A 27,090-nucleotide genomic window follows, 5' to 3' on the forward strand; every position below is an offset into this window, starting at 1 on the left:
AATCCTAATTAATTCGGCTAGTAACGTTTAAGATATGTCAGATGTTTAAGATAGGTAGGTAGGATTATATATACTATGTATATTGTATAATATTGTATGTTATATGTAATATATGTAAACTNTATTATATTGTATGTTATATGTAATATATGTAAACTCTATTGTATTCTATTATAATGTACAAAAAATTGTAAAATGGAACTTCAAAATTGAAAACACACTGATAAAGAATTGTAATAAAGCAGAGTAATAGATATCCTTTTTGGAATTGCAACTTTTCAGACGTATATATTTGTGTACCGGCAAAACACCTTTGTGTAATATACATGTTTTCTTGTGTAATTTGTATTTATACGTATATATGTAGTTTTAGAGAAAGTAAAATAAAATTTATAAAGCTAAAAGCAGCAAATGATGATGTAAAAGGAGATGATACACTCCACGAATTCTGATGCTGCTCGCTAAAATAATATTATTTTCTTGACTATCACATCTTTTCTTGTATATCACATTTATGTTGTGTGGAAAGTTGCAATGGTTTTTTTTTTTATCCTTTTCTGTTCTCCTTTCGTATCTTCTCATCACGAGACCGATCATTTTAAATTTCAAAAGAAATCAAATCCACGCTCGAGAATATACTCACACGCCTGAAGAAGGTGACCATTTGGACGCGTGCACGTAGCACAGAATAGAACCGCATGCCGTGGACATAGCGCACCGACATTTCGCTCGTGGACTTGCTGCGTAGTTCCAATGTGTACCACTTGTGGACATGCGGTAGTTTACGGGGCGGAAAAGTGATTACACATTTTCTTATGAACTTGGTTGTTCTCAGGCTTCTCTCTGGATTTACGTTAATTTGTGTCAGCTGGCTCCGTACATGGGCGTTAAAATTTTATTGTGTAACATATGTACTTTGTACCACTGTAATTGTTTGTTAATCGTAGGAAAGTAAAAGCAACACAAACCTCGTCCTGGCTAATATATTCACGACGTGGTTTAGGACAGTAAAGATAGGTAAGCAGAAGCCTCGCAATTTTGTTCGTATTACCGCATTGCACAAAACCGATGCGAATAATTTAATATAACGATAGATATATAGAATAACATTATATGAAAACAAAATTTAAGTAGAAAAAAAATTGCAAAACTGAGAAAAGAATATTTTTTAGGTTGTTCTAATATGATTCAAAAAGGACCTCGTCCGTTAGTATTATGCGGTCCTTCGGGCAGCGGAAAGAGCACTTTCATAAAACGAATGTTTGAAGAGTTTCCTGACACTTTCAAATTTTCGGTGTCTCACACAACCAGAGCTCCCAGACCTGGTGAAGAGGACGGGAAACATTATCATTTCACGAATAAAGAGAAAATGCAGGAACAAATAAAAAATGGCGAATTTATCGAAAATGCTACGTACAGCGGGAATTTGTACGGGACGAGGTAAGAAAGCTCGGCTACGCACTGCAAATATGTGCACACAAAAAAAATGTAAATATATGTACAAAAACCCAAAGCTTAAATATTACACTACGTTGTAGCAAACAAGCGGTTGAAGAAGTGCAGAAATTAGGAAAAATATGTGTATTAGACATTGATGTGCAAGGTGTCGAGCAAATAAAATCCACCCATCTTAAGCCTCTTTATATCTTCATAAAACCACCATCTCTGGCGGAGTTAGAACGTCGATTAAAGGAAAGAAAGACAGAAACTGCGGAATCGCTGGAACGTAGATTAACAATTGCCAAAACTGAACTAGAATATGGTACGGTTTGTATGATCTGCAACATATTGTCACAGAAAAACACTGCTTTTTTTTATACATGTTATGTAAAATACGTTGGGTTTATAGGTGAAACACCGGGTAATTTTGACATTGTCATAGAAAATGACAATTTTGAGAAGGCATATGAGATTTTACGAAACTTTATTACAGCTAATTATAATCTACAAGGTATGTCTGCTCTACTATTTTCTTCTTTTTCATATTTTATAAATATGTAGTTATCAGAATGAGATCTGGTAAATTTTATTCAAATTCTATATCAACACATAAAAGTATATGCAAATGTAGTAACTTTTAAAAAAAAACAAAATTATTTCTTACAGCTGAAACAAGAAGCTAGCAGATCGTTGGTTTCCTCGTGCTATTACTTGGTATATTCTCTCTTCTGGGTATTGTATGTTTAACACGACAAAAAGCATAATATTATATTTTTTAATGAAATGGTTGCTGACTATTGTTACAAATATATTTACCGACTATGTGAACACGTAGAGAGCGTCAGGGTCAGTTCCTAGGAACTGCAAAACAGCTTTTACTTTTTTTTTAATTGCAGGCTAGAGAATCATTAAACAAAATAGAATTATTATTTATACTTATTAGGATTATTATGTATGTTATATTAGAATTGTCTATAAAAATGATAATTTAATGCTTTTAATACTTTGCATTTTTGCGATAACACGCATTTTTTTTAGTTCTTTTTGATGAATATCACGAAAACAAAATAGAACGATTTTTTGTGAGCATTTTCCAAAACAATTTCTACTGGCTTTCTCAACGTGTATGCATATACGTATATAGTACCGCGCGCGTGTAACTATAAATGACATAATGCGAAGCGCATTATATCACGTTTGCATAATGTTAATTGTGAAGGTTTTTACTATTTTGATATACTAATGATAAAAATTTACAACAGTCGCATGTGTGTTCTATCAAATCTAATGTGGTGTTTCAGTGAAACAACACTTATTTTTATGACTCACTGAGACAGATAAGCATTAACAAATTAACAAACTGATTAAATAGAAAGATCCATTCTCTCGCGAAAAGTGCGAGAAAGATTTCTTATATATATATATAAAAAAAAAACCAAAAAAAAAAGTATAGGATTTTATCTTATAACACTAAATATAAAAATAAATCCCAAATGAGATAGATGTAGAATTCTAGTTGTAGCTAACTGAGACTATTCACCAAAAAAGGTTGTGTTCCAATAGAGTAGGCTAATTTGTAAAAAGATACTTACGATTTCCTTGTACTTATTCTTCGTGATAAATATTGTATTGTAAAAAACGTCACGGTATATTTACTTCACCGGTTTACTACATCATTATCAGATCTCAACATTTAGCACATCCCAAGTACTTAGAATTAAAATCGCAGAACGTGTACGCGTTCAAACATTCCTGTAAAATCTGCGTTTACAGTCGATGAAGAATTTTATATTATTCTTGTAGAAGAGAAAATTTATAGACGTAAAAATTGGTTTCCTAAATTATATATATATATATATTATAGAAAATTGTCTTATTTTGCACGAAATGTTTATTCTACAATTGAATTTTTGATCTACAATTAAATTGTTAGTTTAAAAAAAATTGAACTGTCCGTAATAAGATGTAATAAAATGTAAGTAAATAAGAAAAATATTAATTAACTTTGTTGAGTTGCACTGACAATTCGATAAGACTGAATTCACTTTTGCATTAATTGAAGTACACGAAGAAATTTTTTTTAATTTAGAATCAGCCGATGCTGCAAACGATTTGTAGAAATAAGATATGTTATTTTGTATATATATATAGTATATAGTATATATATATATATATTAACTATAGTATATAAGAAAATATACAATTGTTGTGCGTATGTATTTTCAACGATATATATTCAATAAATGCTTTGAGTTAGTAGAAATCCGTGAGTTCTATATATTAGATGTTTAATAAGTAATATATATATATATATATATGTATGTATGAAATAAGAGAGTATACATGTGAAAAATCTTGTTAAATATAGATAAACTGCACAGAAACAATTAATTGTCACTCCGATTTCTCGTTCTTTCTCTTCATTCGGTTATATATATATATATTTTTTTTTTCTTAAAATCAAACGATCGAACGATCACCAGATTCCGATCGATGACGATGATTGGAATAATCACGTTTGGCCCATTCGCCGTGATGATGACGCGTTTTGTGTCGCGGCAATTCGCTTATTTCGATTGACGTCACTTTGATGTCATTTTCTTCCTGCTTGCCAGGTCGACTATCGGCGATCTCCTCGCGAATGAGATTGTCGCCGTAATTACGCGGTGTGGTGTCAATTGTCGTCTTATCCTCGAGTTGGGTCGTCGGTTTCTTGAAGAACGTGTATCTGATCACTTGGGGCCGCGGTTCAAAGATATTCTCCGCCGGCAAGGAATCGGAAATAATCGGCGACGCAGCATTCGCGACTCGCGCGTCGCTCATTGCGTTCTCGCTAACGATCTTTTCGAGATAATTAGACGGTCGGTTCGCATCACGCGTCTCCGATTTGTCCAACACGTTGAAATCCGATTGTTCGGACGAATCGTAAGATCGTCGATCTATTCCAAATCCTTTTTCACCTTCGCTAATCTCCCGAGAATCATACAATCCCGACTGAAACCGATCAATTTGGTTGTTGGCACGCTCGAGATATCTCTCGAGAGCGTTCCAATTTTCCAGATCGCGAGAGATCGCTCGTCTAACGAGTTTGGATATACCATCGATGTTCGCGTTTTGCGGATCCCCGTTGTAATTGTCGATAATTATCGGACGTCGATGAAAAGGCGCGATTTTATTCCCAATATCGTAATCGCGTTCAGATTTTATCGCTTCTTCTCTACGTTGCTCGTTCGACGGAGTATTCTCGTTATCCGTTATTACGACGAGCGATCCATTAGTAGTCGCCGGGACACGGCGATTCGCGTTTCCGGCTGAGTACGCGAGTCGTTCGAAAGGCACTTGAAAGCTTCTCTCTAACACCGCGTTTCGATCGACGTGGTTTTCAACTGGTTTCTGCTGATTGGCCGTTTTGCGAATATTCGGATAATACGGCTCGTAAAGCACAGGTCCCCTCGCCAAATCGTAATACCTGTCATCAGAAACGCGCGAAATAAAGAACAACAATTGCGATCTATCGTCTTTTGTGATCAAGCCGTTTGATTTCTAGAAAACAAATCGTCACGCGGACTATCAATAACTTTGAGCGTGCCGAAAGCGATAATAATCACCTTTCCGCATCCCATGGCCATAATAGGACGGTCGCACTGACGATGGATGATACATCTATGAAAAAAAAAAAAAAAAAAGAAAAGATTATAAGTGCACGCAAATTTTTTTCAGAAAACCATCTCAACGACGGCGTCATACAATCTTGCACACACACGTACCTAAACAGATAACGATCAGAATTGCCGCCAACGACACGTATCCCCAAGATGCCATGACTGTGTGATCGAGTGTCTACGACCTACGACTGAGCTTCTCCAAGAGAAAGAGACAAAAGTAGGCGCGCTCGCGCGTGTATTTTCGTGATTTCTTAAAATAAATCTCGGTTTCTCTTCTCTGAGTTCAGAACGCGTCGCGCCGACAAGCTCCGACGTCCCGTTCCGTTACTTACATTATTACATCGCAAAATTCACTCGCAAACAACAAGGGACACACACCACGGTCCCCGTTATATTGTGTTCAATTAATCAAACTATCAGGGCCGGCGAAGTAACTTTTTTTACATGTGCGGTGTTGGTTCAAAGAAGAGCGAATCGATAATTTTCAAAGAATTAGTTGATTGAATTTTTATATGTAAAAAATATACGTTACTTATTTTATTTTTTTCTTTTCAATTTTTTATTTTTATTTTATTTCTCAATGAAATTGTATAGCTCGTCGAATGTTATTTTTGCGTATGAATTTCATTTGCCAGTTCCTCTAAATCTATCGATTCAGCTTCTTCCTTGTGCAAATTCGTTATGGTAACGCTATTTATATTAGCGTTCTATTTTGAAGCATCTATTTCTATTTTGAAGCATTGTCGAACGTACACCGAAAAAATTGTATTCTTGTTTTGAGGAGATATCCCACTTACTTTAAGTATATTTTATACTAAAATAGGCGCCAAGAAGAGTTTCTTATTTTAAGAGGAAAATCCTCTAAATAGTAATATTGATAAGAATATATACTGATTAGAATATAAAAAGCCTCAATATAGAAAAACATATATATCTCACTATTCAAAAAGGCTATATTCTTAAATTAAGAATATGTTCTTAATATTTCAGAAGAATATCATCTAAAATCTTTAAGATTTTTTAAATATAAAATCTTCTACTTACAAAAATATAATTTTTTCGTGTATATATATTTTTTTTCGGTGTATATATATATATATACACGTACACCGAAAAAATTTTATTCTTGTTTTGAGGAGATATCCCACTTACTTTAAGTAATATTTTATACTAAAATAGGCGCCAAGAAGAGTTTCTTATTTTAAGAAGAAAATCCTTTAAATAGTAATATTGATAAGAATATATACTGATTAGAATATAAAAAGCCTCTATAGAAAAACATATATATATCTCACTATCGAAAAAGACTATATTCTTAAATTAAGAATATATTCTTAAATAAAAAATATATTCTTAATTTCAGAAGAATATCATCTAAAATCTTTAAGAAGATTTTTTAAATATAAAATCTACTTACAAGAATATAATTTTTTCGGTGTAAGTAATTTTTGAATCAAGTACAAGTTGACACAGGTATAAACAAGTAGTAATTTTTTAGTTTTACAAACTCTCTCAAACGCGATGCTTAAAAGTGATAAGTTACTTTTTATAAAGTTAACTACATTAATTCAAACTGTTGGCTTTTAATTCGCGATTACGCATTATGTCGAGACAAATTTCGCGATGCAATTCTAATCTTTTGGGATCAAGATAATCTTCTTTATCGCGGTATTGTAAAAATTTGTTATAAACCATATCGTCGGACTCGCTATTAATTATAAACCGTTTTCTTACGAACGACAGTGCTTCGTTTTCAAACCTATCTTTTAGAAAACAAGGAGTTTGATCTATTAACATTTTTCGATAAATATCTTTTGGCAAACATACAATTCGATTGATCGACGTAAATTCCACACACGTCAAGTTCACACATGTGCGGAGTACTCCCCTATTTCTCACCACATACTGATCGCCGGCCCTGCAAACTACTTCGTTCTGCGAACGAACTTTGATCAAAATCAATTCGCGATCCACGTTCATTATTGTCACGCGAGTATCCGCGGTAATTTGTTCGCGGGTCCAATTAATCACGCGTATGAAACTTTCTCGCTTTAACCGCGAGAAAGTTTCGAGTTGTGTCCGCGCGCAATTTCGCGCGATGTGTAATTTTATCCGTTTCGCGGAAACACAAACTTATCGAAAAAGTCAAAACTTTTTCGCCTTCGTTTACGAAATTATAGAAGTCGCTGAAAGATCGTTTTGTAACTAGAGAAGACAAGAAGGATATTCGGAAAACGTAACGTAATTTCGAGAGAAAAATTATTGCACGTCGCGATTAAATTGGATTAAATTTTTAAGAACAACCAGAAATTAAAAAAAAAAAAACTTGGAACGAATTGACGCACCGCGCGAGAGAAGTCATTTTTCTTCGTTAGTAAGAAAACTCCTGTTCTCGTGTCGGTGATTGAAACTTCTCTTGGCGTAGTACAGCTCGGCGAGGAACAGAACGACGCAGGAAAGCAACCCGATCAACAATCCGACGAACGTGAGGGAGTAATGCTCCATGGTGAGTTTGATCTTTCTCTCGCTCTTCTCCATCTTTCGTCTTTGCTCGAGAGCGTATATCGGATACGTCAAGTTCTCGTACCACATTGAGATCAGACCCGCCTGCTGCATTCTTAATATCAACTCGTCGACCTTTTCCCGATAAGGCGAGTAAAGTCTTATCACGTAAGACAACAGAGAAGTGGTCGGACACTCATCGACTACGTGGAGCATGTTGTTGCCGTCCGCGTCGTAATACATGGACTGATCTTCGAGCTCGATCGACGAGTAACGCGTGAACGCGATCGATTTCTTGTTGAGAGCAACCAATTCGATGGTCGGTTTGTTCGACGTGACCACCTTGAACTTGCTCTGCAATTTCACGTCCAACGTGTCGTTGTTCGTGAATGTGTTTTCCTTCAAGTTGGCGTACTTGGTGATTATGGTGTAGTTGGAGTCGGCGACTTGCTCAAGAGTGTTCAGCTCGGGATAGTGAAAAGGATTGCTCAGACTGGACACGAGACAGCTTTGATAGAGACCGGTTACGACGAGGCCGAAGAAAAGCGTGCCGATCAACAGGGCTTTCTGGGCGCTGTCGGTGTCGGCGTCTTCCTTCAACGGGTAACACATGGTCTCGACGAGGTCGAAGCACGACAAGACGCAAGGATTGATCCGGGGCGGCGAATCCGATGATGATCGACGACGCGAAGAAACTGTCGTTCCGGCTGAGGGAAGATCGACGACGGGTTCCCGACGACTTAGCGACTTGCCGAAGTGATTGAGGAGAAGCCACAGAGCGGACACGAGAACGTTGTAGACCGCCAGGGCGATCCACAGATCGGACGCGAACGGCATTACCGGCATGTAGGATTTGGGCACGAAACCGGCTGTAGGCGCGATGAAACACAACTTGTCCTCGTAAACGCCCGCCGTGAACTCGTATCGTCGATACTCCCTGTACTGATTGGTGATGAAAGCGGTGACGATCATGTCCGCCTCGCCGTTCTCGATGAATCTAAGAGTACTCTGAAACGGATCTCTCTTGGCTAAATTGGCGAACACGTTGTAATCGAACCTGGCTCCCATCATTTTTTCGAGCACCAACATCGCGTTCGCGTCGAGTTTGCGAAATCTCGGTTTTCCCGTGTTTGCGTCGTACGTGACGTTCATCATCGTCGAATTGAACACGACCACGCGCAACGGGTACTGATTGAGATTGTCCAAACTGCTGTAAAGCTCGACGTTGTCGTCCCGACGACGATCCGTCTCCAAGCAGTTCTTGCGCACGACGCCGTACTCGTTTCGCGGATTTTTCTCGAACGGCAGATATCTGCTCAGACATCGAAATCCGTCCAGCATCGAGATAACGACGATTCTGTAGACGCTGTAGGTTTGCCAGACGGCGCGAAACATATCTCGCGACAAATTCGCTCCGACGGTGACGATCACCAGATACTGATTGGTCGCTTTCCAGATGTGATCCTGCTCCCGTATCAGAGAGTTCAGAATCTCGATGTCGTCGACGATGAAGATCCACGTGAGATCGACGCGATTCTGCCAGGCGCACCGTCGCGAAAAGTGGCTCGTTGTGATCCTGTAGCTGACAATCGACTCGCTCGCCACGTAGTCGGACACGAAGTCCGCGTAATTGGATCGTCCGTCGGAAGAGACGAGAGAAAATATCGGCGGATAAAATTCCCGCTTGCTTCGGACGTAGTTCAATGTGATTCTCAAATTCTTTTCGCCCTCCGTCGGAACCGACGGATAATTTGTCCCGACAATCTTGCCGTCGGTCGCGTTGCTCGTCGTCGTTGTTATCGTCGTCGACATCGACGTCATTAAGAAAATTATCGCCAGCAACATCACGATCGGAAACGGAGGAACGTGTCCTTTTCTTTTTTTTCTTTTTTTTTTTTTTTTCTGCTTGAAGTTTTTCAACTATCGACGCGCGGACATGCCTTGTTCGGTGCACGCCGAACGGTAATCAACTTGAAGAACTGAAAAACTCTTGGTTTTATATACGTAGACGCCGGTCGATATAGTTAAACGGAAGTAGATAGAAATCGTGCACGTGAAGTCTGTAAAAAAAAAAAAAAAAACATCGAGGGGGATAATCGCGGCGCGCAAAAGCGCGATGTCGAATGCCAGCCGGGCGGGAACTTTATTGCGTTTTGACGAGCTCGACCGCTCGCTGATCACTCGAGTTGATGTTTCGCGGTAAAGAGGATCGTAAATCATTCGCGACGAGAGAGAGAGAGAGAGAGAGAGATCCGAAGAAGAAACGTTGAAAGAGAAAAATTCACACGAAAAGCTACGATCGTTTTGGAAGATACGAGACGACGATCCCCCCGTTCGGAAGTTCAAAATTTATTGGAGTCCTCAATCATCTTTCTTTTGCTTCGAAGTTTCTCATTATTATTATTGATACTCGGCAATTACGCGTAACGCGTCCGGTATTTACGTCGGATTTGATGAAAGCGTCGCGGAAGAGAGCGACGTGATAAATCGTCGCTCGTTTTTTTCTTTTTCATTTATCTTTTAAATAAATTTCCAGTAAGAGATAGGATTGAAATCGACGAGTATGTGTCATGAGCGAAATGAAACGCGATGCGACGTCGGAACAATCTTTAGAGCTGGCAGTTGTTTTTACATTGCGTTGCATATATATGTATGAATATATATTGAAAATATATTTAAGAAATAAATATATTAAAATATATATAAAATATATTTAATAAATGTATTTAAAATATATTAACTTAAAATATATTTAATTAAAATATATTTAAGATATATTGGGTCATTAAATATGAAAATATATTGTGTATATATATATATATATATATATATATTTGTACATATAAAAGTGTTATTAAATTAATTATTGTCAAATTATTATTATTATTATTTTATTATTAATACACAAAAAATAAAAAATATACTTGTCAAGTTTCATACTTAATGACCCGATATAACACCCGGCCGAATAATATGTACAAGAGGGTACGACGTGATAAAAAAAATAAAAAAATATAAAATGAAATTTTTTTTTTTTCAATTTTGATTCGGTTTTCGAGAAAATCGAGTTTGTTTGCAAACGCGATACGCGTTATACGCGTCGCTCAACGAACCGTATCTTACAACACGTAACAACGTGTGTACGCAGCGGATTTGCAATCTCGATTTTTTTCGAAAACTAAGCCAAAGATAAAAAATATTTATTCTTTAATTAATTAATTAATTTTTTTTACAAGAAATCACGTCGTGACCCGCTTGTACACGTTATATTCGGCCGGACATGTATATACAAGATGTCCGGTAATGACCGCATTAGCTCTCGCAGGCAAGTACTTGGAACGGGTTGTGTGCCGAGAAGTCCTCTTCAACATCTTCCCAATAATTAGTCGTTAATTAATGAAGAACCGAGAGTGAGCGCGCGTTCGCGTGAAGAAGCAGCTGTTGCAATGCACAGTTTTTTTTATTTCCTCTCCCACAGCTGAGCTGTCTCTTCGGGCACGCTCGTTCGCTCGTTTGCTAAATTAATTATCTTAACTTATTAATCATTGAGAATCTCGCAAAATGGACTTTCCAACTATAAGCACAAGTCGCTTCGGTTGTTCCCGAGAGATGATGTGTCTATTACCGGATACCTCTGTATATAATTACATTGTAAATTCTGATTTTGAACAGCGAAGTTCGTTACGGGCGTCGCAATTCGTTAAGTACAAAGGCGCTTTGACGGAAAAGCTACGTGGGATGATTGTCAATCAGCTCGACTCCTACACCGTCCTACCCGTTTTCGCGTATAATCAGCTTTTAAGCTTTCCTACTAGGAATGCGGGTGTACCCCCTTGCCCCGCGTTTTACACCTTCTTTTACGTTTGCTTTTAGTAAATTGAGCAAACGTTTGCTCCTCCCTTCGTAAACGTCGTGTCTCCTCGACGTGTCATTAAAGTTGTGAGAGCTTGATTGCACAGCGCAAAGATTCTCACGGGATAGGAAACAGCCCCTCGTCGATTATTTTTTTTTGTTTGTTTGTTTGTTGAGAAAACCACACGGAAGCGTTTTTTTTATTTGCTCCCTCTTTCTCTCTTTTCTCCATTTCACTTGTTTATATATCGTTTATGTATGTCGCGAGCAGGGAAAAACGTAATTGACAGAAACGAATGAGAAAAAATAATTAACACGACGTTGTAATTGACATCTTCGTTATCAAGTAAAAATTTCAAGTGCGAGGTGTTTTTTTTTTTTTATTTTTACATCTTTTTTATTCAACGTCGAATGTGCGCGATAATAAATCATCGTCTTATAATTCGCGTCTGACAATTTGCACATATGTTCGCACCGCTTTTTATTTGCGCGCCCTTGTGTGTACACCGAAAAAATTATATTCTTGTAAGTAGAAGATTTTATACTTAAAAAATCTTCTTAAAGATTTTAGATGATATTCTTCTGAAATTAAGAATATATTCTTTATTTAAGAATATATTCTTAATTTAAGAATATAGTCTTTTTCGATAGTGAGATATATATGTTTTTCTATAGGGGGGCTTTTTATATTCTAATCAGTATATATATTCTTATCAATATTACTATTTAGAGGATTTTCCTCTTAAAATAAGAAACTCTTCTTGGCGCCTATTTTAGTATAAAATATACTTAAAGTAAGTGGGATATCCTCAAAACAAGAATACAATTTTTTCGGTGTACATATTTGCCGTAATAATGTTCTATTTTATCTCACCTGAAGAGAACAAGCTCGCGCGCGAACATTTTCGTTCCGACGACGTGCGAGTGTGAGTGTTCGCGTCGAAAAAGTTTGATTTTACAAAAGATTTGATCTCGCGCGCGCGCGCGCAAATCGGAGATACGATTAATATAAATGACGGGCTTATCTTTTTAACCGCGCGATTTATCTGGGGAATCGAAAGAGCGCGAGTATGTATTTCGCCTCTCTTGTGCACGTTACATATGTACACGCGAGCGAAGTGTCGAGGAGAAACATGATCGAGGACACCTACGTGTTCAATGCGATGCGACACGATATAGCGGGGAGAAGGAGAGAGAGGGCGGTTAATAAGGGTGGCCGATAAGGATGAGTGTGATGTATGATTTGAGATATATACACACACACACACACACACGTGTGAAATACGAGGAAAAATGCCGAAAGTATCCGCAGTGTTAAACCGAATAAATGAGAGAGCGGTTCGCGCGCGGCAAACGCAAACATGGTAAACGCAAACAAATGTATTTCGGTGGAAAAAAATGTTTGACGAGAAATTTGTTTTTCTCCCTCCCTCCCGTAGGTCGGCAATATATTATTTTTTATGTGTGTTTGCAGCCGATTATTCGTCGATTGTTCACCCTTCTGGCGTTGCTGGGTTTTTTTGCGCGCGCCACGTCGAACGATGGCGATGTCGGGTGGTGCCGATGGCGCAACACCGTCGAGTTTTGGAGCACCGTTGTTTGCGCCATGGAGAACTTCAAAACCGTGAATTTTCACGTTGCGTCTGATAATAAAAAATCAATTGTCGCCCGGAACTTCGAACAATGCTTCGAGGCTTTTGTGCACGGCGTCGCGCGCAAATGCGAGCGAACCGTTGTGTCGAGAACTTACGCGTCTCGTTATTTGGGAGACGAGTCCTTTATCGAATTCGACAACGACGCGGTTCGTCGGGTCGTCGGGCCGAAACGGCCGTCGATTTGGAAGATTGCGTCTGATTGCGACGCGATCGGTTCCCGTCGCGACGCTACCTCGGCGACCGCCGAGAGAATCGGAAGAAACAAAAAAAGCGCCTTCTACGGCGAGAACACGTGGAATGTGCACGTGATTCTCGCGCGAGATATTCGCTTCCTCGATCGGATCTCGAAGGACGACTCTACGTGGATGCGTCCGCACGATCGTTTTATCGTGCTGATTTCTCGTCAAGACGAAGATCGGCCGCGCGATTCGGATTCGACGACGATCGACGACGTTCTGCGAACATTGTGGCGCAAACGCAACGTCCAAAGCGTCTTCGCCGCCGAGATGACCCCGAACGACACGATGACTCGAATCGTTCGCACTTACAATCCGTTTGTGAAAGTTAACGATTCCGGTTCGTATATCGATTCCGTTTGACTCCGAACGAATTTTAACGTTTTTTTTTTTAGAGAAAAAATAAGAAAAAACACTTCCGACGTTGAATTTCGCGCGATGATTTTTCAGGATGGGGTAAGATCGAGGTAATAAACGTGAGAACGGCGATGGAAGCGTCGAACGTGCTGTCGCATCTCAAGTATCGGCGAACGAGAAATCTGAATCGGTACGAGTTGAAAGTGAGCATGTTCAAGGAAGGCGAAACGGTCAACAAAACGAAGACCGTCACGCGTTACGAATCCGATTCCGACATCTTCAAAGGATTTGACGACATTTTGTTAGAAGCAATAGCTGTCTCCACGAATTTCAAAGCGAACTTCATAGATCCGACGGATAATCAGACGTTCGGCTATCAGTTACCTAATGGGACTTACACCGGCGCCTTGGGTACGTTAGCGATCATTTTTTTTTTGTCGCGCGAGATGCAATTTTTCTTCAAAACTTCGCAACAATTCGCTGAAATAAAATTCGCGCGGTATAAATTGATTTTGCTCATATTTCGATTCGCGCGAATATCTTTCAAGAGATGTATGTACATCTAATTTTCTTCAAGTTCTTTCCTTCTAAACGCACTAATTAATTTCTCTCGAACATTCGACGATTACACATGTGCGTACACGGAAAAAAAAAGTTTTGCTATGTGGTCAGCAAAAAAAAAATGGTTGACCCTAGGAAATTTTTTGTTTCATCAACAAAATGTTTCGTTGGCGAAACAAAAATTTTACTTTAAACAAATGTTTTTTTGCTCTGGTCATGTATTAAAACTAATTTCTTGCTATTCTGGCAAATCTTTTTTTTTTCCCGTGTACAGGCGACGTGATTTACGGTCGAACGGACGTGTGCGCCGAGTCCTTTTTCGTCAAAAAATACAGCAGCTCCGACCACGAAGACGTCGAGTTCAGCACGTACGTGGATTTCGACCGGGTGTGCGTGTTCGTTCCGAAGGCGTTCAAAATACCGAAGGGGTTGCGAATGTATCATTTCTTCCCGTTATCAATTTGGATCTTGACGTTGGCGATTTACGTCCTCACGGTTGTGACGTGGTATTTTCTACAAGTTCTCACCCCGGGCAGCAGGTCCAGGTATTTCCGCGTCTCGTACACCGAAAAAATTGTATTCTTGTTTTGAGGATATCCCACTTACTTTAAATATATTTTATACTAAAATAAGCGCCAAGAAGAGTTTCTTATTTTAAGAGGAAAATCCTCTAAATAGTAATATTGATAAGAATATATACTGATTAGAATATAAAAAGCCTCTATGGAAAAACATATATATCTCACTATCGAAAAAGACTATATTCTTAAATAAAGAATATATTCTTAATTTTAGAAGAATATCATCTAAAATCTTTAAGAAGATTTTTTAAGTATAAAATCTTACAAGAATATAATTTTTTTGGTGTATATATATATATATTCTCCGGACGCGTCGCACGGCGACGTTTGTTTGCGACGACGAAAAAAACTAACGCGACGTTTTTATTTTTCAGAACGAGGAACGTCAGCTTTTGCAAAACGTTCTATCGATTGCTCATGCTGAACATCTGTCCCCAGAAGTTGCCCGAGTCAAACGCCGAGAGGATATTGCTCTCGGTTGTTCTGCTCGCCAACGTGACCATGGTCGGAATCTTCGGTGGTATTTTGTACGACAGTTTCGCGCGCGACATGTATTATCGTGATATCAACGATCTCGAGGAACTCGATTCCTCGGGGTTGCCGTTAACGCTGACCTCGTTCAGTCTGAACGATCTCTTCGGTCCGGAAAACAACACCGATTTGCCGAGGACGATGCGAAATCTGCGAAAGAAAATGATATACGGTTTGAATTCGCTGCAACGAGCGGCTTATTATCGCAACGTCTCGGGATTCGTGAGGGAAAGCCATTATCCTATTCTCAGAGAGAAATACGTCGACGAGAGCGGCGACCGGTTGATTCATCTCGTCAATGAATGTCCAGGTACGAATATATATATGTACATATATCGCGCGACAAGAATTTTTTTTTCGCGGCCTATATGTAACGCGTTTGTTTGTTTTTTTTTTGTGTGTGTCAGGTGGATACTATTTGGCGTATCTGTTGCCGAGAGATTCGATTTTGCGCGAGAGAATAAACACGGTGATCGGCCGATTGGATCAAGCCGGTCTACTCACGCTGTGGAAGAACAAGTATCACACTTTGCACATCTTAAGGACACGCGCGTTGGCAAAGAAGAAAATCAAACGGACGAAAATCGAACAGGACCGTTTCGTGCCGTTTGATTTATCCGACGTGCAATTGTCCTTCTACATGCTACTGATAGGACTGTCGATATCCACGGTTGTATTTTTTCACGAGAAGGGTTGGATAAAATTACCGTTGCTGTGAAAAACCTCCCACCCCCCTCTCCCCCCCCCAAAAAAGAACAAAAGTCGAATCTTAAATATCTCTGACGCGTTTTCTGAAATCGAAACGAAGTTTCTCGATGTTTGTTCTCTCTCTCTCTCTCGTGTGCGCGCAATTTTTTTCACGGAACAAAGTTAAAATCGCACGGGAGGAGGAAGATGCGTTATTGACAACGCGCGTTGACAGCACGTGTTACACTTCATTTTGCTGCCCGAGCACCGACGACGATACGAATTGTTCTCAATTTGCGTTGCGATCCAAACGCTTCTTAAAAAAAAAAAAAGTGAAACACTCTGTCTTCCTTTTGCGCTTTAAACGTTTCTCGCGCGATTCGATCGCGTTCCAGCTCTTCTTCTCTTCCAATCAAAAAAAAAAAAGTGACAATCAAAGTATTTGTTGCGATGCGAAATTTGTTTTTGCCAAATTTTCGAATTGAATTTAAATTTACGAATTTCCACGTGAAGAAAGTAAACAAATATATGTGTAATCGCATGACGTATGATACACTCGGCGGAAATTGGTTCGCATCGACGACGACGATTTAATATTTAATTACCGCCGATAATTGAAATCGAAACAGTCAGGAAGCTTTTATCTTCCCCCCGTTTCGTTGAAAAGAAAACAAAATGTTTGCGCAAAAAATTTCAAAATTGTATTACACTGCCAATAACTTACACTAATTATTACGTTAATTTATTTTACACTAATATAGGAGCGCGCGTTGTAAACGTTACGTTAACGCAGGTCACTCGCAAGTTAGATTTAGAGAACTGACGATGTGAAACGGCGTAAGAAATAAAGAACGGGACGGAAAATAGAGACAAAACCTTTCTGTCTACGTGTGTGTGCGTCTGTCTTTTCCTCAACATCAATTATCTTTTAACCGCGTTACTTTAATAGCGACGTGAACGCGCGACGTTTGCGACGAAAAAAAAAAAAACGCACACGTGTGCGATTCCGCTTTTCTCGTGAATAAACGCGCGAACACACCATCATGGACCATCGACGACGTTCTGCGCGCAGGCTCTCCCTTACAGAGAGAGAGAGCGCGGTGAGGAAAACGTCGAGAGGGAGGAACTGTGCTCGTGAATCTTCGCCAGTAACATCGTCAGTATCGCGACTCTCCACCGGCTGGTTCATTCCGAAGCGAATCGTGCACCAAATTCTCACTGCGTGTAACCTGTTGCCGAGCCGAAATGTCAGAACGCGGCGGATGATGTGATGTATCTACGTCGTGCAACGAATCGTTCGATTGATAACAAGCCACCGCACACGTGTGAAAGTGCGCGCATATGGTGTGAAAACCCGCGGATGCGTAACACCGGAGTATATAAAAGTTCCTCTCCGTTTTCTTTCATCGAGATTAAATACGAATTAAATCATCCGTACGCACCTCTATAAAAAAAATTAAAAAATAAATAAATAAAGAAAAAATATCGTTCTTTCAGAAGAAGATTGTCTTCGAAAGACGAAAGACACGGGAAACACTACGTGAAAGAACAGGCAATTTCTAAAGGCGAGAATCAATTATCGCCGACAAGTTCCAATTATAGCAAAAGTGAGACCGACAATGCGCTCGTTTTAACATTCAATTGAATTCGAAAACTTGATTATTTTCTCGAGAAGTGCGATTTCTCCGAACAGTTACACGGAAGGAAAAACGGAAGTTTTCATCGATAAAATAGAAGAGAGATCACGTCGGCGAACGCAAAAGCCCGACTGTAATTCTCGACTGTAAAATACGATATCAGTCGCAAATTACACGATATATTTTAAACGTTCAAGTTTGTTTTTAGATTATCATCAAAAATATCGAATTACATCGACGGCGTCGCGATAATGTAATTTCAAATTGTGATACGCGCGCGGAAAAAAAAAAATATTTGCCAGAATAGAGCAAAGAAATTAGTTTACTATACGGCCAGCGAAAAAAAAACATTGTTAAGTTTATTAAAATTTTTGTTTCGCCAACGAAACATTTTTTGTGGATGAAACAAAAAATGTCGTAGAGTCAACCATTTTTTTTCTTGCCAACCATATATATAACAGCAAAATTTTTTTTTCCGCGCGAACTCCGAAGGCTGAATGAGAGCCGACAGATCCAGAGATTTTAAAGGAATACCTTACTTGCTTAATTGTTTTAGACTCGAAACGTCAATTGAATCGTTCGTCGAACAGACAAAGATGAGACCGCGCTTGGTGTGAAACGGATTTTCCAACGCGTCGATTGTCGTAAGCGTGTTGCAACTCTCACAATCGGCGCCGATTGTCTAAGTTTTCGCGTCTGAAAATATATAATCGCCTCAAAACCGCGCGATTATGTATCCTTCGAAGAACTACGCGGACATTTTTCGTCAGTTCAACATGACCGACGACGATTACGACATTGATTTCGATTACTTCTTGAGCAAGTTTAATCTGACGTTTCGCAACAAAGACAGATTCGAGAACGCGCGAAATGGCGTTCCGATTATTTCCGAAAACGGAAGCGACAACAACGGCAGCAAAGCAACGGAGCGATCGTGCTACTGCGAGCCCGTGATGCGTTATTTCGCGATGGAGTACAGCAAAAATTATCACGGTTACGCGTCGTTGATCGTTTGCTCGTTCGGCACGTTAACAAACATACTCAATATAATCGTGCTCACGAGAAAAGACACGAAATCTGTGCCCATAAATCGAATTCTCACGGGAATGGCCACGGCTGACGTGCTGGTCATGTTGGAATACATTCCATTCGTGATTTACAAATACTTCGTTCTACCGAAACGTCGAATATTTCCGTACGGATTGGCCGTGTTCGTGCTCTTCCATATGCATTTCACGCAATTGTTTCACACAATCAGCATCGCCCTCACGCTCACTCTCGCCGTTTGGAGATACATAGCCATCAGGTGAGTGCTACTCCTTACCGCGCATAGGAACTTCGGTTTCTCCAACCCGAGAAGGGAGATTACGTCGAAACGTTGTTGTTTGTCTTTTGTATTTGCGTCACCGCAGGTTCCCGCAGCACAGTCACATCTGGTGCACCGGGCGACGCTGCACGATCGCTCTTTCTTGGAGCTTAATCGCCCCGGTTTTTGTCTGCGCTCCTAGCTATTTCGTATTCGGAGTAAGTAGACACACACACACAATCACATTGTGTTTCGTGTAATATTTGTATATATATATATATGTAATATTTGTATATATACTTTGCTAATCGCGTCTCTCAAGCTTTTGTATTTTATTGCGCTCGTAGATAAATTCGCAAACGATTCACGAGAACGGCACCAAGGAGATACTCTATCACGTAGACACTAAATATCCCGAGGAGGTGGGTTTTATGTATCAATTGAATTTCTGGTTACTGGGTGTAATTAAGTTTCTGCCGTGCGTTCTTCTCGCGATGATTACTTCCTGGCTGGTAAACGCTCTCCACAGGTAACGAGAAGACGATCCATTTTAGTTTTGCACGCGCAACTTTGAGTTTTCGTTTGTTCTCATCATGGTTCTGCAAAACCAATTTTGTTGATTTTGCTTTGTGTTTAGAGCGCAAGATAGAAAATATACGTTGAAGATCTACGGTCACTGTGATCTAAAGACATCGAAACCGACAACAGCTCTGTCCGGTTTCGAGAATAACGAGGGATGGCCCGACGGGGAAAAGGACGAGCATCTCAGGAGAGCGAGCCGATCCGATAAACGAACGGACAGAACAACGAGAATGCTCATCGCGGTGTTAATACTGTTTCTCGTAACCGAAATTCCTCAAGGGATTTTGGGTTTGCTCTCGGCGTATGTAGGCGATTGTTTCTTCCGTAATTGTTATCACAAATTTGGCGAGCTAATGGATATCTTGGCTCTGTTAAATAGCAGCATCAACTTCATTCTGTATTGTTCGATGTCGCGGCAATTTCGCATGATTTTCGGCCAATTGTTCAAACCCAGAATTATGAATTGGCCGACGCTAAATCAACATCAAACCGATGTACAAAGCACATATGTTTAATGAAAATTTGCATTTTCCACGCAACGTTTCCGTTTCTGGAAATTGGATTTCGAAACACTGAATCTGACCGTGTATAATATATAAGCAAATAATAATAAATAATAAATTAAATACCAATACATTAATATTTAAATATTAACAAATACTATAATTAGAACAAAAAATAGAAAGTATATAATTAGCGTGAATGTGATGTTGAAGTTAGTAAAAAATACATAGAGTCTCTCTCTCTCTCATCTCTCTCTTTCTCTCTCCTTCCCTCATTTGAATTGAAGAAGAGTTAAAAAAAAAAAAAAAACCGAGTCAATGTATCAACGTGCATGTATTTTTCCTCTTATAACGTCGTTAATAACAACGTTACTATAATAATAAACTTAAGATATCTACATGTGTAGGTGTGCAAACTTAATGAGCACACACAAGTTCAATCTGGCGCGGATAACACGCGCATGTCCCTGGGAAGTTAATTTCCATGCGTTTAATATTGCAATTTTCCGTCGCTATATATATTTCACATGTATATCTTCAAAACTTTGTAAATATTAGCGAATAAAAAGATAAATGCAATATTGAGGTTATTACTTTATATTATTACTTTATATATATATATCATGATATATGTGAAAGCGTCATTCATGTGTGTGATTTCATTCATCAGCGTATATAAAATATAAACTTGATATATATACTTTCTTTAAAGTGGATTATTTCCTGATCCGCATCGTGCGCGGACGTGATAGCTACGTATATATATATATATTATACGTAATACATATTTATTTTAAACCTCGTCAGCGTCCAACTCCCGCTTCTCGACTTCTTCTGTCGCGCGCGGTGAGTCTTGAGCGACATTCAAATCCATTTTCTCGCGCTGTAGTTTTCTTGACAACCTCTTCGCCATTTGCGATATCTGCGTGCGTTGAAAATTTATCAAATACAGGCACGCGCGCGCGCGCGCGCGCAATTAAAACATTACAGCGCAACAACACAAAACAAAAACGTGATTTATATTCAGTATTACCTGCGTGTCGACGTCAACTACGGCCATAATGTCGTTGAGGGCTGTTAAAATTTCAACAGCATTAGCTTGTTTACCGCGAGCGTCGAGAACCACTGCATAATTAATCAATATCAACGGATCCTGAGGAGATAAAGCGTGAGCTTTCGTCAAGGACTTTTCGGAACCTTCCAGATCATCCAGACGTTTCAAGGCCACTGAGATCAGGCGCAAAAGTATAATAATAATAATAAGAAGAAGAAGAATAAAGTGCGAGAGAAAAGTGTGTTTTTGCGCAAATTATTTTTATACGCTCTTACTCACGTCCCAGTAACAGATACGGCGTTGGATTTTTTAGTTCCGCGCTAACCGCAGCGCAAAGGTAAACTGCGGCGGACGCGGGTTGACCGGTGGTAAGAAAAACTATTCCCAGATTACACGACGGGACGCACGACATCGGGCTCAAGTAATGCGCCCGTTTCAACGAGCTGATGGCCTGCGAAATATTGCAAAACTATACGTTTCCGTTTTTCGAAACGCCGGGTGTTTTTCCCAGTCGTTCGCGAGTTCACGTAGTTCGAATTATACATCTCTCACATAGAAGAATATTTTCAACACAACAACGAACTGAGAATAATAACTTTTTTTGTGTATGTGTGATATTGCTACACACACGGTGCACACATTGCAATTGTAAATATTGCAATTGTTATTGTAAATATTGTATTGTAAATTTCGCGTATGTACAATGTTTGACTTTCTATACATATTAATAAGGTAAATATTGCTGTTTGAATCGAGATATTATTAATGTAACGTTACACAATATGTATGTGTGTGTGTATTTGTGCGCTATATGAATTTTAACAATATATAACTAGTAAAATTGTAATATGCAACATAAACGATTGTTATACACATGTGCGTTGTGTTCGTGCGGGCAGATGTGCTCTATTTGACGTGTGCTCCTCGCCAGTGAAGCTTCGCAGCAAAAGTTTATCATTTAAAAAATAAGAAGAGATCAAGAAAATATATACACAAGATGACATTAAGATTCCCGACGGCGTAATATTGCGGTTTCTCATTTCAATGTACATTTCTCGAGCAAGGATATTCTCTCTCTCTCTCTCTTTCTCTTTCTCTTTTCTTCTCGTCTCTTCCTGTTCACATTTTTTTCATAATGGATATTACGCGGAACGCGCGGCTACTCTGATGTAAATAAATTCACGAATACTCTTAATTATACGGAGCGTCATTAGTGTTCTTACATCGACGTGAAAACGTTTCAGTTTACCTATATTTCGTTACAAAATTACAAGCAAAACTTGATGCCGTAATGTCGCTATATTAGACCCCGAACGAACGATATACTCGAAAATGTTTGAATCGCATCCATCCCGCAGCAAGCATGTGAAATATCAAATCGCAAATATCAAATTGCAAATGTATCATTTGAATATCTGACGAAACCCGCCACGCTAGATACGGTAATGCAAAACGATCTCGTACAAATGAATATTCTATGTCAAAGCGCCGGTGACTACTGATCGAAAACAAATCAAATAGTAAATAAGAGAGAATTTTTTAGTAAATTGATCTCTTTGTGTTTGTTATCCTCGATTCATTTCGTTCGAGTAACACAAGACCGCGGCCTGCGCGACCATAGAAAAATATGAAAATAAAAACTTGAAAGCTTTCTTCCGCGTATTTTATATAATAGCACTTACTAAATGAAAGAATCATTTCAATGCTTAACTGTATGTATAAATTTCCTTCTTTGTTTCGTGAATAGATATTATCGCGCCGATTCGCCGTAGCGAATCGCAAAGAGTTACTTAAAAAAAAAAAAAAAAAAAAAAAATAAGAACAAAGAGAAGAAAGAAGAAAATAACAACAGACTTACGGCAACGTATTTCTGTTTTCCGTAAAGACACATTCCAATGTTATTCCACAGAGCTGAAGACTCCGGAATGGTTTGCGCTGCCACTTTGTATTTCGATAATGCCACGTCGTGCTCTCGATGATTCTGATAAAAAAGATATGACAGTTACAAACATTGTCAGCGAAACGATACGTAGGGAACAGGTAACTTTCTTTTTCTAGCGTGCGCACAGATTGAAATTATTTTATGTACTACATTTGATGTGTACCACGTTTCACCGTGTAGGTTTTTTTAAATAGTAATTTTTATTAGCACGCACATAAGAGGGTGCTCGTATTATCTCTCTTTCAAACCAAGACAAAAAAAAAACAAAGCGGAATTAATTGGACAATATTTATTTTACGTTGTTTTTGAATTTTTTATGACAAAAATTTGAGAAAAAAAAAGAAAAACAGATTTTTCTGAGAGAATCCTATCCGAATCAATCACTTAAAATCGTAGCAACGAAATTTGTAAGTTTTAAACCTTTCTATTTTACAGCGTCATTTTTTGACATTTCTAATGTTTCTCTCGGTGTGTGTTTTTAAATAAGACGTGTAACACATTTCGCGTGCCACCAGTGGTTAACCTCCCTCGCGAGATATCATAAAAGATCCCACGCACGTAAAGGCAAGATAATTAAATCTTTATCACACGGATGCGCGGCAACATATCGTGGTACGTAATGCTCCTGCAAATATTTGCAGCGCGAATCAGGATGAAAATATGTTTCGCAAAGCTTCTTTCGCGGAAGTTTCTCATTTAATTATAAAGTAAGCAACGAGAGAAATAGTGTCAATTTTTTTTCCTCCGCGAATTTTTCTATATCCGGCGAGAAAAGAAATTTAATTTCTCGCGTGGTATTGCAACAAAACAAACGCTGGATGTAATGAGGGAACGGGATGGAATTCGTAAGATGTTGATGAATGGTGATTTCTCGGAAGTCAATTAATGCGCACCTGCATTATGTAAGCCATTGGCAGAAGCGCTTTGACGCAATTCGGCGAATGAGCCAGAGCTGCTCCAAATTGTTGAAATGCTCTTTGCGCATCTCCAATTCTGAGATACAAAAGACCCAGTTCCGTCGCAGCATCAATGCTCTCGGGATTTCCGCTGGAAAAAAAAAAAAAAAAAAAAAAAAAAAAGGAACAAGACCGCGCGAAATTAATTTCGAGATGCAACATCAAATGTAACTGTAATGCGTGAAAGATTACACAAGAGCACGAAAATTAAAACATGACAAATTTGTATAAAAAATAAAATTACGCAAAACGCGTGCACTCCGCGTAATTAATTTAAACAAACGTTATTTAAAGAAATTAAATAAGGCCGATACAGGCAGTATATACCAGATGGAGGTGTATAAAAAGAATTCTTTATTCAAAAGATCAAACGTTTCGATCCGTAATTTGGACCTTCCTCAGTGTAAAAAGTTATTTACCTGAGAGCTGCGGTGTAAGCGTTTCTAGCTTCCGGAATCATGTCTTCTGAAAGATAAAGTCTCGCGAGAGCGAGATGGGGCAGTTCATTTTTCGTTAATTCGGTTGCTCGTTTGAAGTGCTTCTTACCGTCTTGAAACAAGTTCAGTTTTGCATAAGCTTCGCCTAAACGATAAACGACACTGCTCAATAATATTGGAAAAAAAGAAAAAAAAAAACAATTTTGTTATAAAATCACATCAAAAAAGGAGATGGGATTTTTCACACAGACGGATGTGCAAGTATAACAAATCAACGTAACGTTCTCTTTATATACAGAAAAATATAAAATGAAACGCAATGTTTTTTTTTTAACTCGGTTCGTGCTGTTTGCGAGTTCATAAAAGTTTCATGAAAACTTCCCTAATACGATACACGAGTTTTGTGCACAAACAACAACGTCGAAGAACAACTTGCCGAGACCGTGATATATTTCCCAATCCGGCAAATTGGATATTTTCTCAGCTTCCGTGTACGCGTCTATAGCGCGCTTATGACTACCCATTATAAATCTGCATGGCACATAAAATTATACCTATATACGTTATCGTTTTTATTAACAAAATGACCTGGAACAGAGGTCAGTATTTCACGCGATCGATACACACTACTTACAGCGACTTCGCGATCTGTTTCACATTATTAACGTTTGTCGGGTTCACGTTGTACGCCGTTTGAAAGCAATCCAACGAATCTTGTATCTTACCTTCTTTTCTGAGAATTAAACCCTGTGGGGATAAAAAAGTTTGTAAATCTCACAAAGTGCACAACGGAAGAAAAGTATCAGCGCAGTTTTTCCTCGGTTTATAAATTTATTTTTTTTCTCTCTCTCTCTATTCTTCTTCTTTCTAGTTTTCGTTAAAAAAATCATAAACCGTAAACGTACGATCCGTACAACCATCCACAATAACCGACGCAAAAGATTGTCGAGATTTTCCGCTAATTGCATCCGCACAGATTTCCTAACGAAACTATTAGCGAGAACGCGTTTTGACAAAGTTAGTTAATTCTAATTTCAAACAATCTCAATAAGTTTCTTGAATCGCAAAGATGTCAATAAATTCATTTTGTTTGAAATTTCCTTCGGAAATAAAGTTAATGGCTAAAAGGATCGATAGTTTAAATGAAACGCAAATATTTTTCGTTATCGCTACGCGTCTTCTCCGCTATAAACGTTTTTACATGTACAGGCGAAAAACAACAAATGTCGTTTTTATACAAAACACATGCACGTCCGTTTTATATATATATCTTGCATTATTTATAACGTTTATAACGCGTATATCCGTCCGGATCACACTCCCGGATAATATCGAAAATGTGAGAATGAATAAAACGTCAAAACAATTGTGGGCGGTTCTCGCGGTGACGAATAAGCGATAAAACACATCGATTCACACCGCGTTCATTTTTCTAAAATCAAATGATGCCGAAACAAATCGCGAAAATGAAATACGAAACGCTCTATTAAAGAGAGAGAGATGCTTCATCGCGCTCGATGCTTGTCACATGTCACCTTTAAATAACTAGCGTATTCGTGACCGTCTGATTTCGTCAATTCCTGCTCGATGAGCAACTTGCAAGCGCCGTACTCGTGTCTCGTGTAATGTCGATGCAACAGCCAATTGCGACTCTCGACGGACGGTATTTCCGGAGCTGAAAAAGAAAAAAAAATGACGTTCTTACTCTCAACGTGAAAGAAAAAAAAAAATAAATAAATAAACATTCGACACGCGCGTGTGTATCGAACTATTTAAGTGTAAATTAAGTCTCTCGCAGTAAGAAGCGCGAACTCACGGCGCGAGAAGTTCTATCTCTTTGCAAAAAAAAAAAACTTGTTTATCTCTTAACTCTCGTCTAGTTGAAACGACTTAAATAATAATAATCCCATAAGTACGTTAGCGAAGAGTTTTGTTAGGCGATCGCTCATCGGTTTATTCGAGTTTATCCTCCATTGAATCGCTCAACAAGTTTCGTTTATTTTCCGAGCCAGAACAAAATTAAAAAAAAATTTTATTTAAAAAAAATTTATGTTATCACATAAATACACGCGCGATGGCTGATTTAACTTTTTTTTTTAATTTGTTTATATTTGGATTGTACCAAGCACTGTAAAATTAAAATATAACACGTGATTAAATTTTAATTTCTATAAAACCAACCCCCAAGAGATGCGTTTTGAACGTAATATAAAAAAAATAAGAAAGCCCGCCGACGCGTCTCGGTTTAGGGATGAAGCTTCGAAATTCGCAAAGAAGATACCTTTCTTGTCTCTGTTGCTCCTCGCCCGTTGGTGTATAGCTGGTGTATTTTCCTGCAAACGGCCATTGCTAAGAGCGACATCGTTTGCCATTTTTTGTTTTTCTCTCTTTCCAATTCGATATAACAATCCCCCGTTTTCTGCTTTGCGCGTCCCGCACCTCGCTCGTTCGAATTGTTTTTATACGAGCTCTGTATATTCGAGAAAAAAAAATTAACACGCACACCGGTTGTGTTACCGTTGTTTGATTGCCATGGTGACCGGACGAAGAGTTGCACTTGACGTAAGTTGATTGCAAACGTAGCCGAAAGATGTCGCTAGCGTAGC

At 38.7% G+C, this 27,090-nt stretch overlaps 6 protein-coding genes across 7 annotated transcripts; 3 read left to right on the plus strand and 3 right to left on the minus strand.

Annotated features, from left to right (window-relative positions):
- The first annotated feature begins 815 nt into the window (after positions 1-815).
- On the plus strand, positions 816-2,887 carry LOC109857840 (guanylate kinase). The gene is made up of 5 exons (XM_020434564.1): positions 816-1,017; positions 1,173-1,440; positions 1,539-1,762; positions 1,850-1,951; positions 2,107-2,887. Exons 2-5 carry the CDS (start codon positions 1,184-1,186, stop codon positions 2,121-2,123), a joined length of 600 nt encoding a protein of 199 aa, XP_020290153.1. The 5' UTR covers positions 816-1,017; positions 1,173-1,183; the 3' UTR covers positions 2,124-2,887.
- Positions 2,888-2,978: 91 nt separating this feature from the next.
- On the minus strand, positions 2,979-5,503 carry LOC109857838. The gene is made up of 3 exons (XM_020434563.1): positions 5,208-5,503; positions 5,049-5,103; positions 2,979-4,909 (listed from the first exon to the last, which is right to left on the minus strand). Exons 1-3 carry the CDS (start codon positions 5,260-5,262, stop codon positions 3,901-3,903), a joined length of 1,119 nt encoding a protein of 372 aa, XP_020290152.1. The 5' UTR covers positions 5,263-5,503; the 3' UTR covers positions 2,979-3,900.
- A 1,080-nt stretch (positions 5,504-6,583) lies between these two features.
- On the minus strand, positions 6,584-9,458 carry LOC109857851. The gene has a single exon (XM_020434600.1). The coding sequence runs from the start codon at positions 9,450-9,452 to the stop codon at positions 7,464-7,466; it is 1,989 nt and encodes a 662-aa protein (XP_020290189.1). The 5' UTR covers positions 9,453-9,458; the 3' UTR covers positions 6,584-7,463.
- A 3,607-nt stretch (positions 9,459-13,065) lies between these two features.
- LOC109857829 lies at positions 13,066-16,098 on the plus strand. The gene is made up of 5 exons (XM_020434555.1): positions 13,066-13,690; positions 13,801-14,118; positions 14,543-14,813; positions 15,224-15,690; positions 15,788-16,098. The coding sequence occupies exons 1-5, from the start codon at positions 13,066-13,068 to the stop codon at positions 16,096-16,098; spliced, it is 1,992 nt and encodes a 663-aa protein (XP_020290144.1).
- Positions 16,099-17,567: 1,469 nt separating this feature from the next.
- Positions 17,568-20,660, plus strand: LOC109857845 (sex peptide receptor-like). The gene is made up of 5 exons (XM_020434576.1): positions 17,568-17,957; positions 18,261-19,010; positions 19,117-19,228; positions 19,358-19,539; positions 19,648-20,660. Exons 2-5 carry the CDS (start codon positions 18,436-18,438, stop codon positions 20,105-20,107), a joined length of 1,329 nt encoding a protein of 442 aa, XP_020290165.1. The 5' UTR covers positions 17,568-17,957; positions 18,261-18,435; the 3' UTR covers positions 20,108-20,660.
- Positions 20,652-26,873, minus strand: LOC109857844 (Bardet-Biedl syndrome 4 protein homolog). Of its 2 annotated transcripts, XM_020434574.1 has the most exons (10): positions 26,766-26,873; positions 26,020-26,159; positions 25,119-25,231; positions 24,921-25,015; positions 24,467-24,629; positions 23,985-24,138; positions 23,008-23,130; positions 21,429-21,600; positions 21,129-21,322; positions 20,652-21,017 (listed from the first exon to the last, which is right to left on the minus strand). In XM_020434574.1, exons 1-10 carry the CDS (start codon positions 26,854-26,856, stop codon positions 20,889-20,891), a joined length of 1,374 nt encoding a protein of 457 aa, XP_020290163.1. In that variant the 5' UTR covers positions 26,857-26,873; the 3' UTR covers positions 20,652-20,888. The 2 variants fall into 2 exon arrangements, with proteins under 2 accessions (XP_020290163.1, XP_020290164.1); XM_020434575.1 differs by lacking the exon at positions 24,921-25,015 and having other exon boundaries at positions 25,210-25,231.
- Between the last annotated feature and the right edge of the window lie 217 nt (positions 26,874-27,090).

Source organism: Pseudomyrmex gracilis, unplaced genomic scaffold, assembly GCF_002006095.1.
Source record: "Pseudomyrmex gracilis isolate BER0280 unplaced genomic scaffold, ASM200609v1 scaffold_175, whole genome shotgun sequence".
Classification (NCBI taxonomy): Eukaryota; Metazoa; Arthropoda; class Insecta; order Hymenoptera; family Formicidae; genus Pseudomyrmex; species Pseudomyrmex gracilis.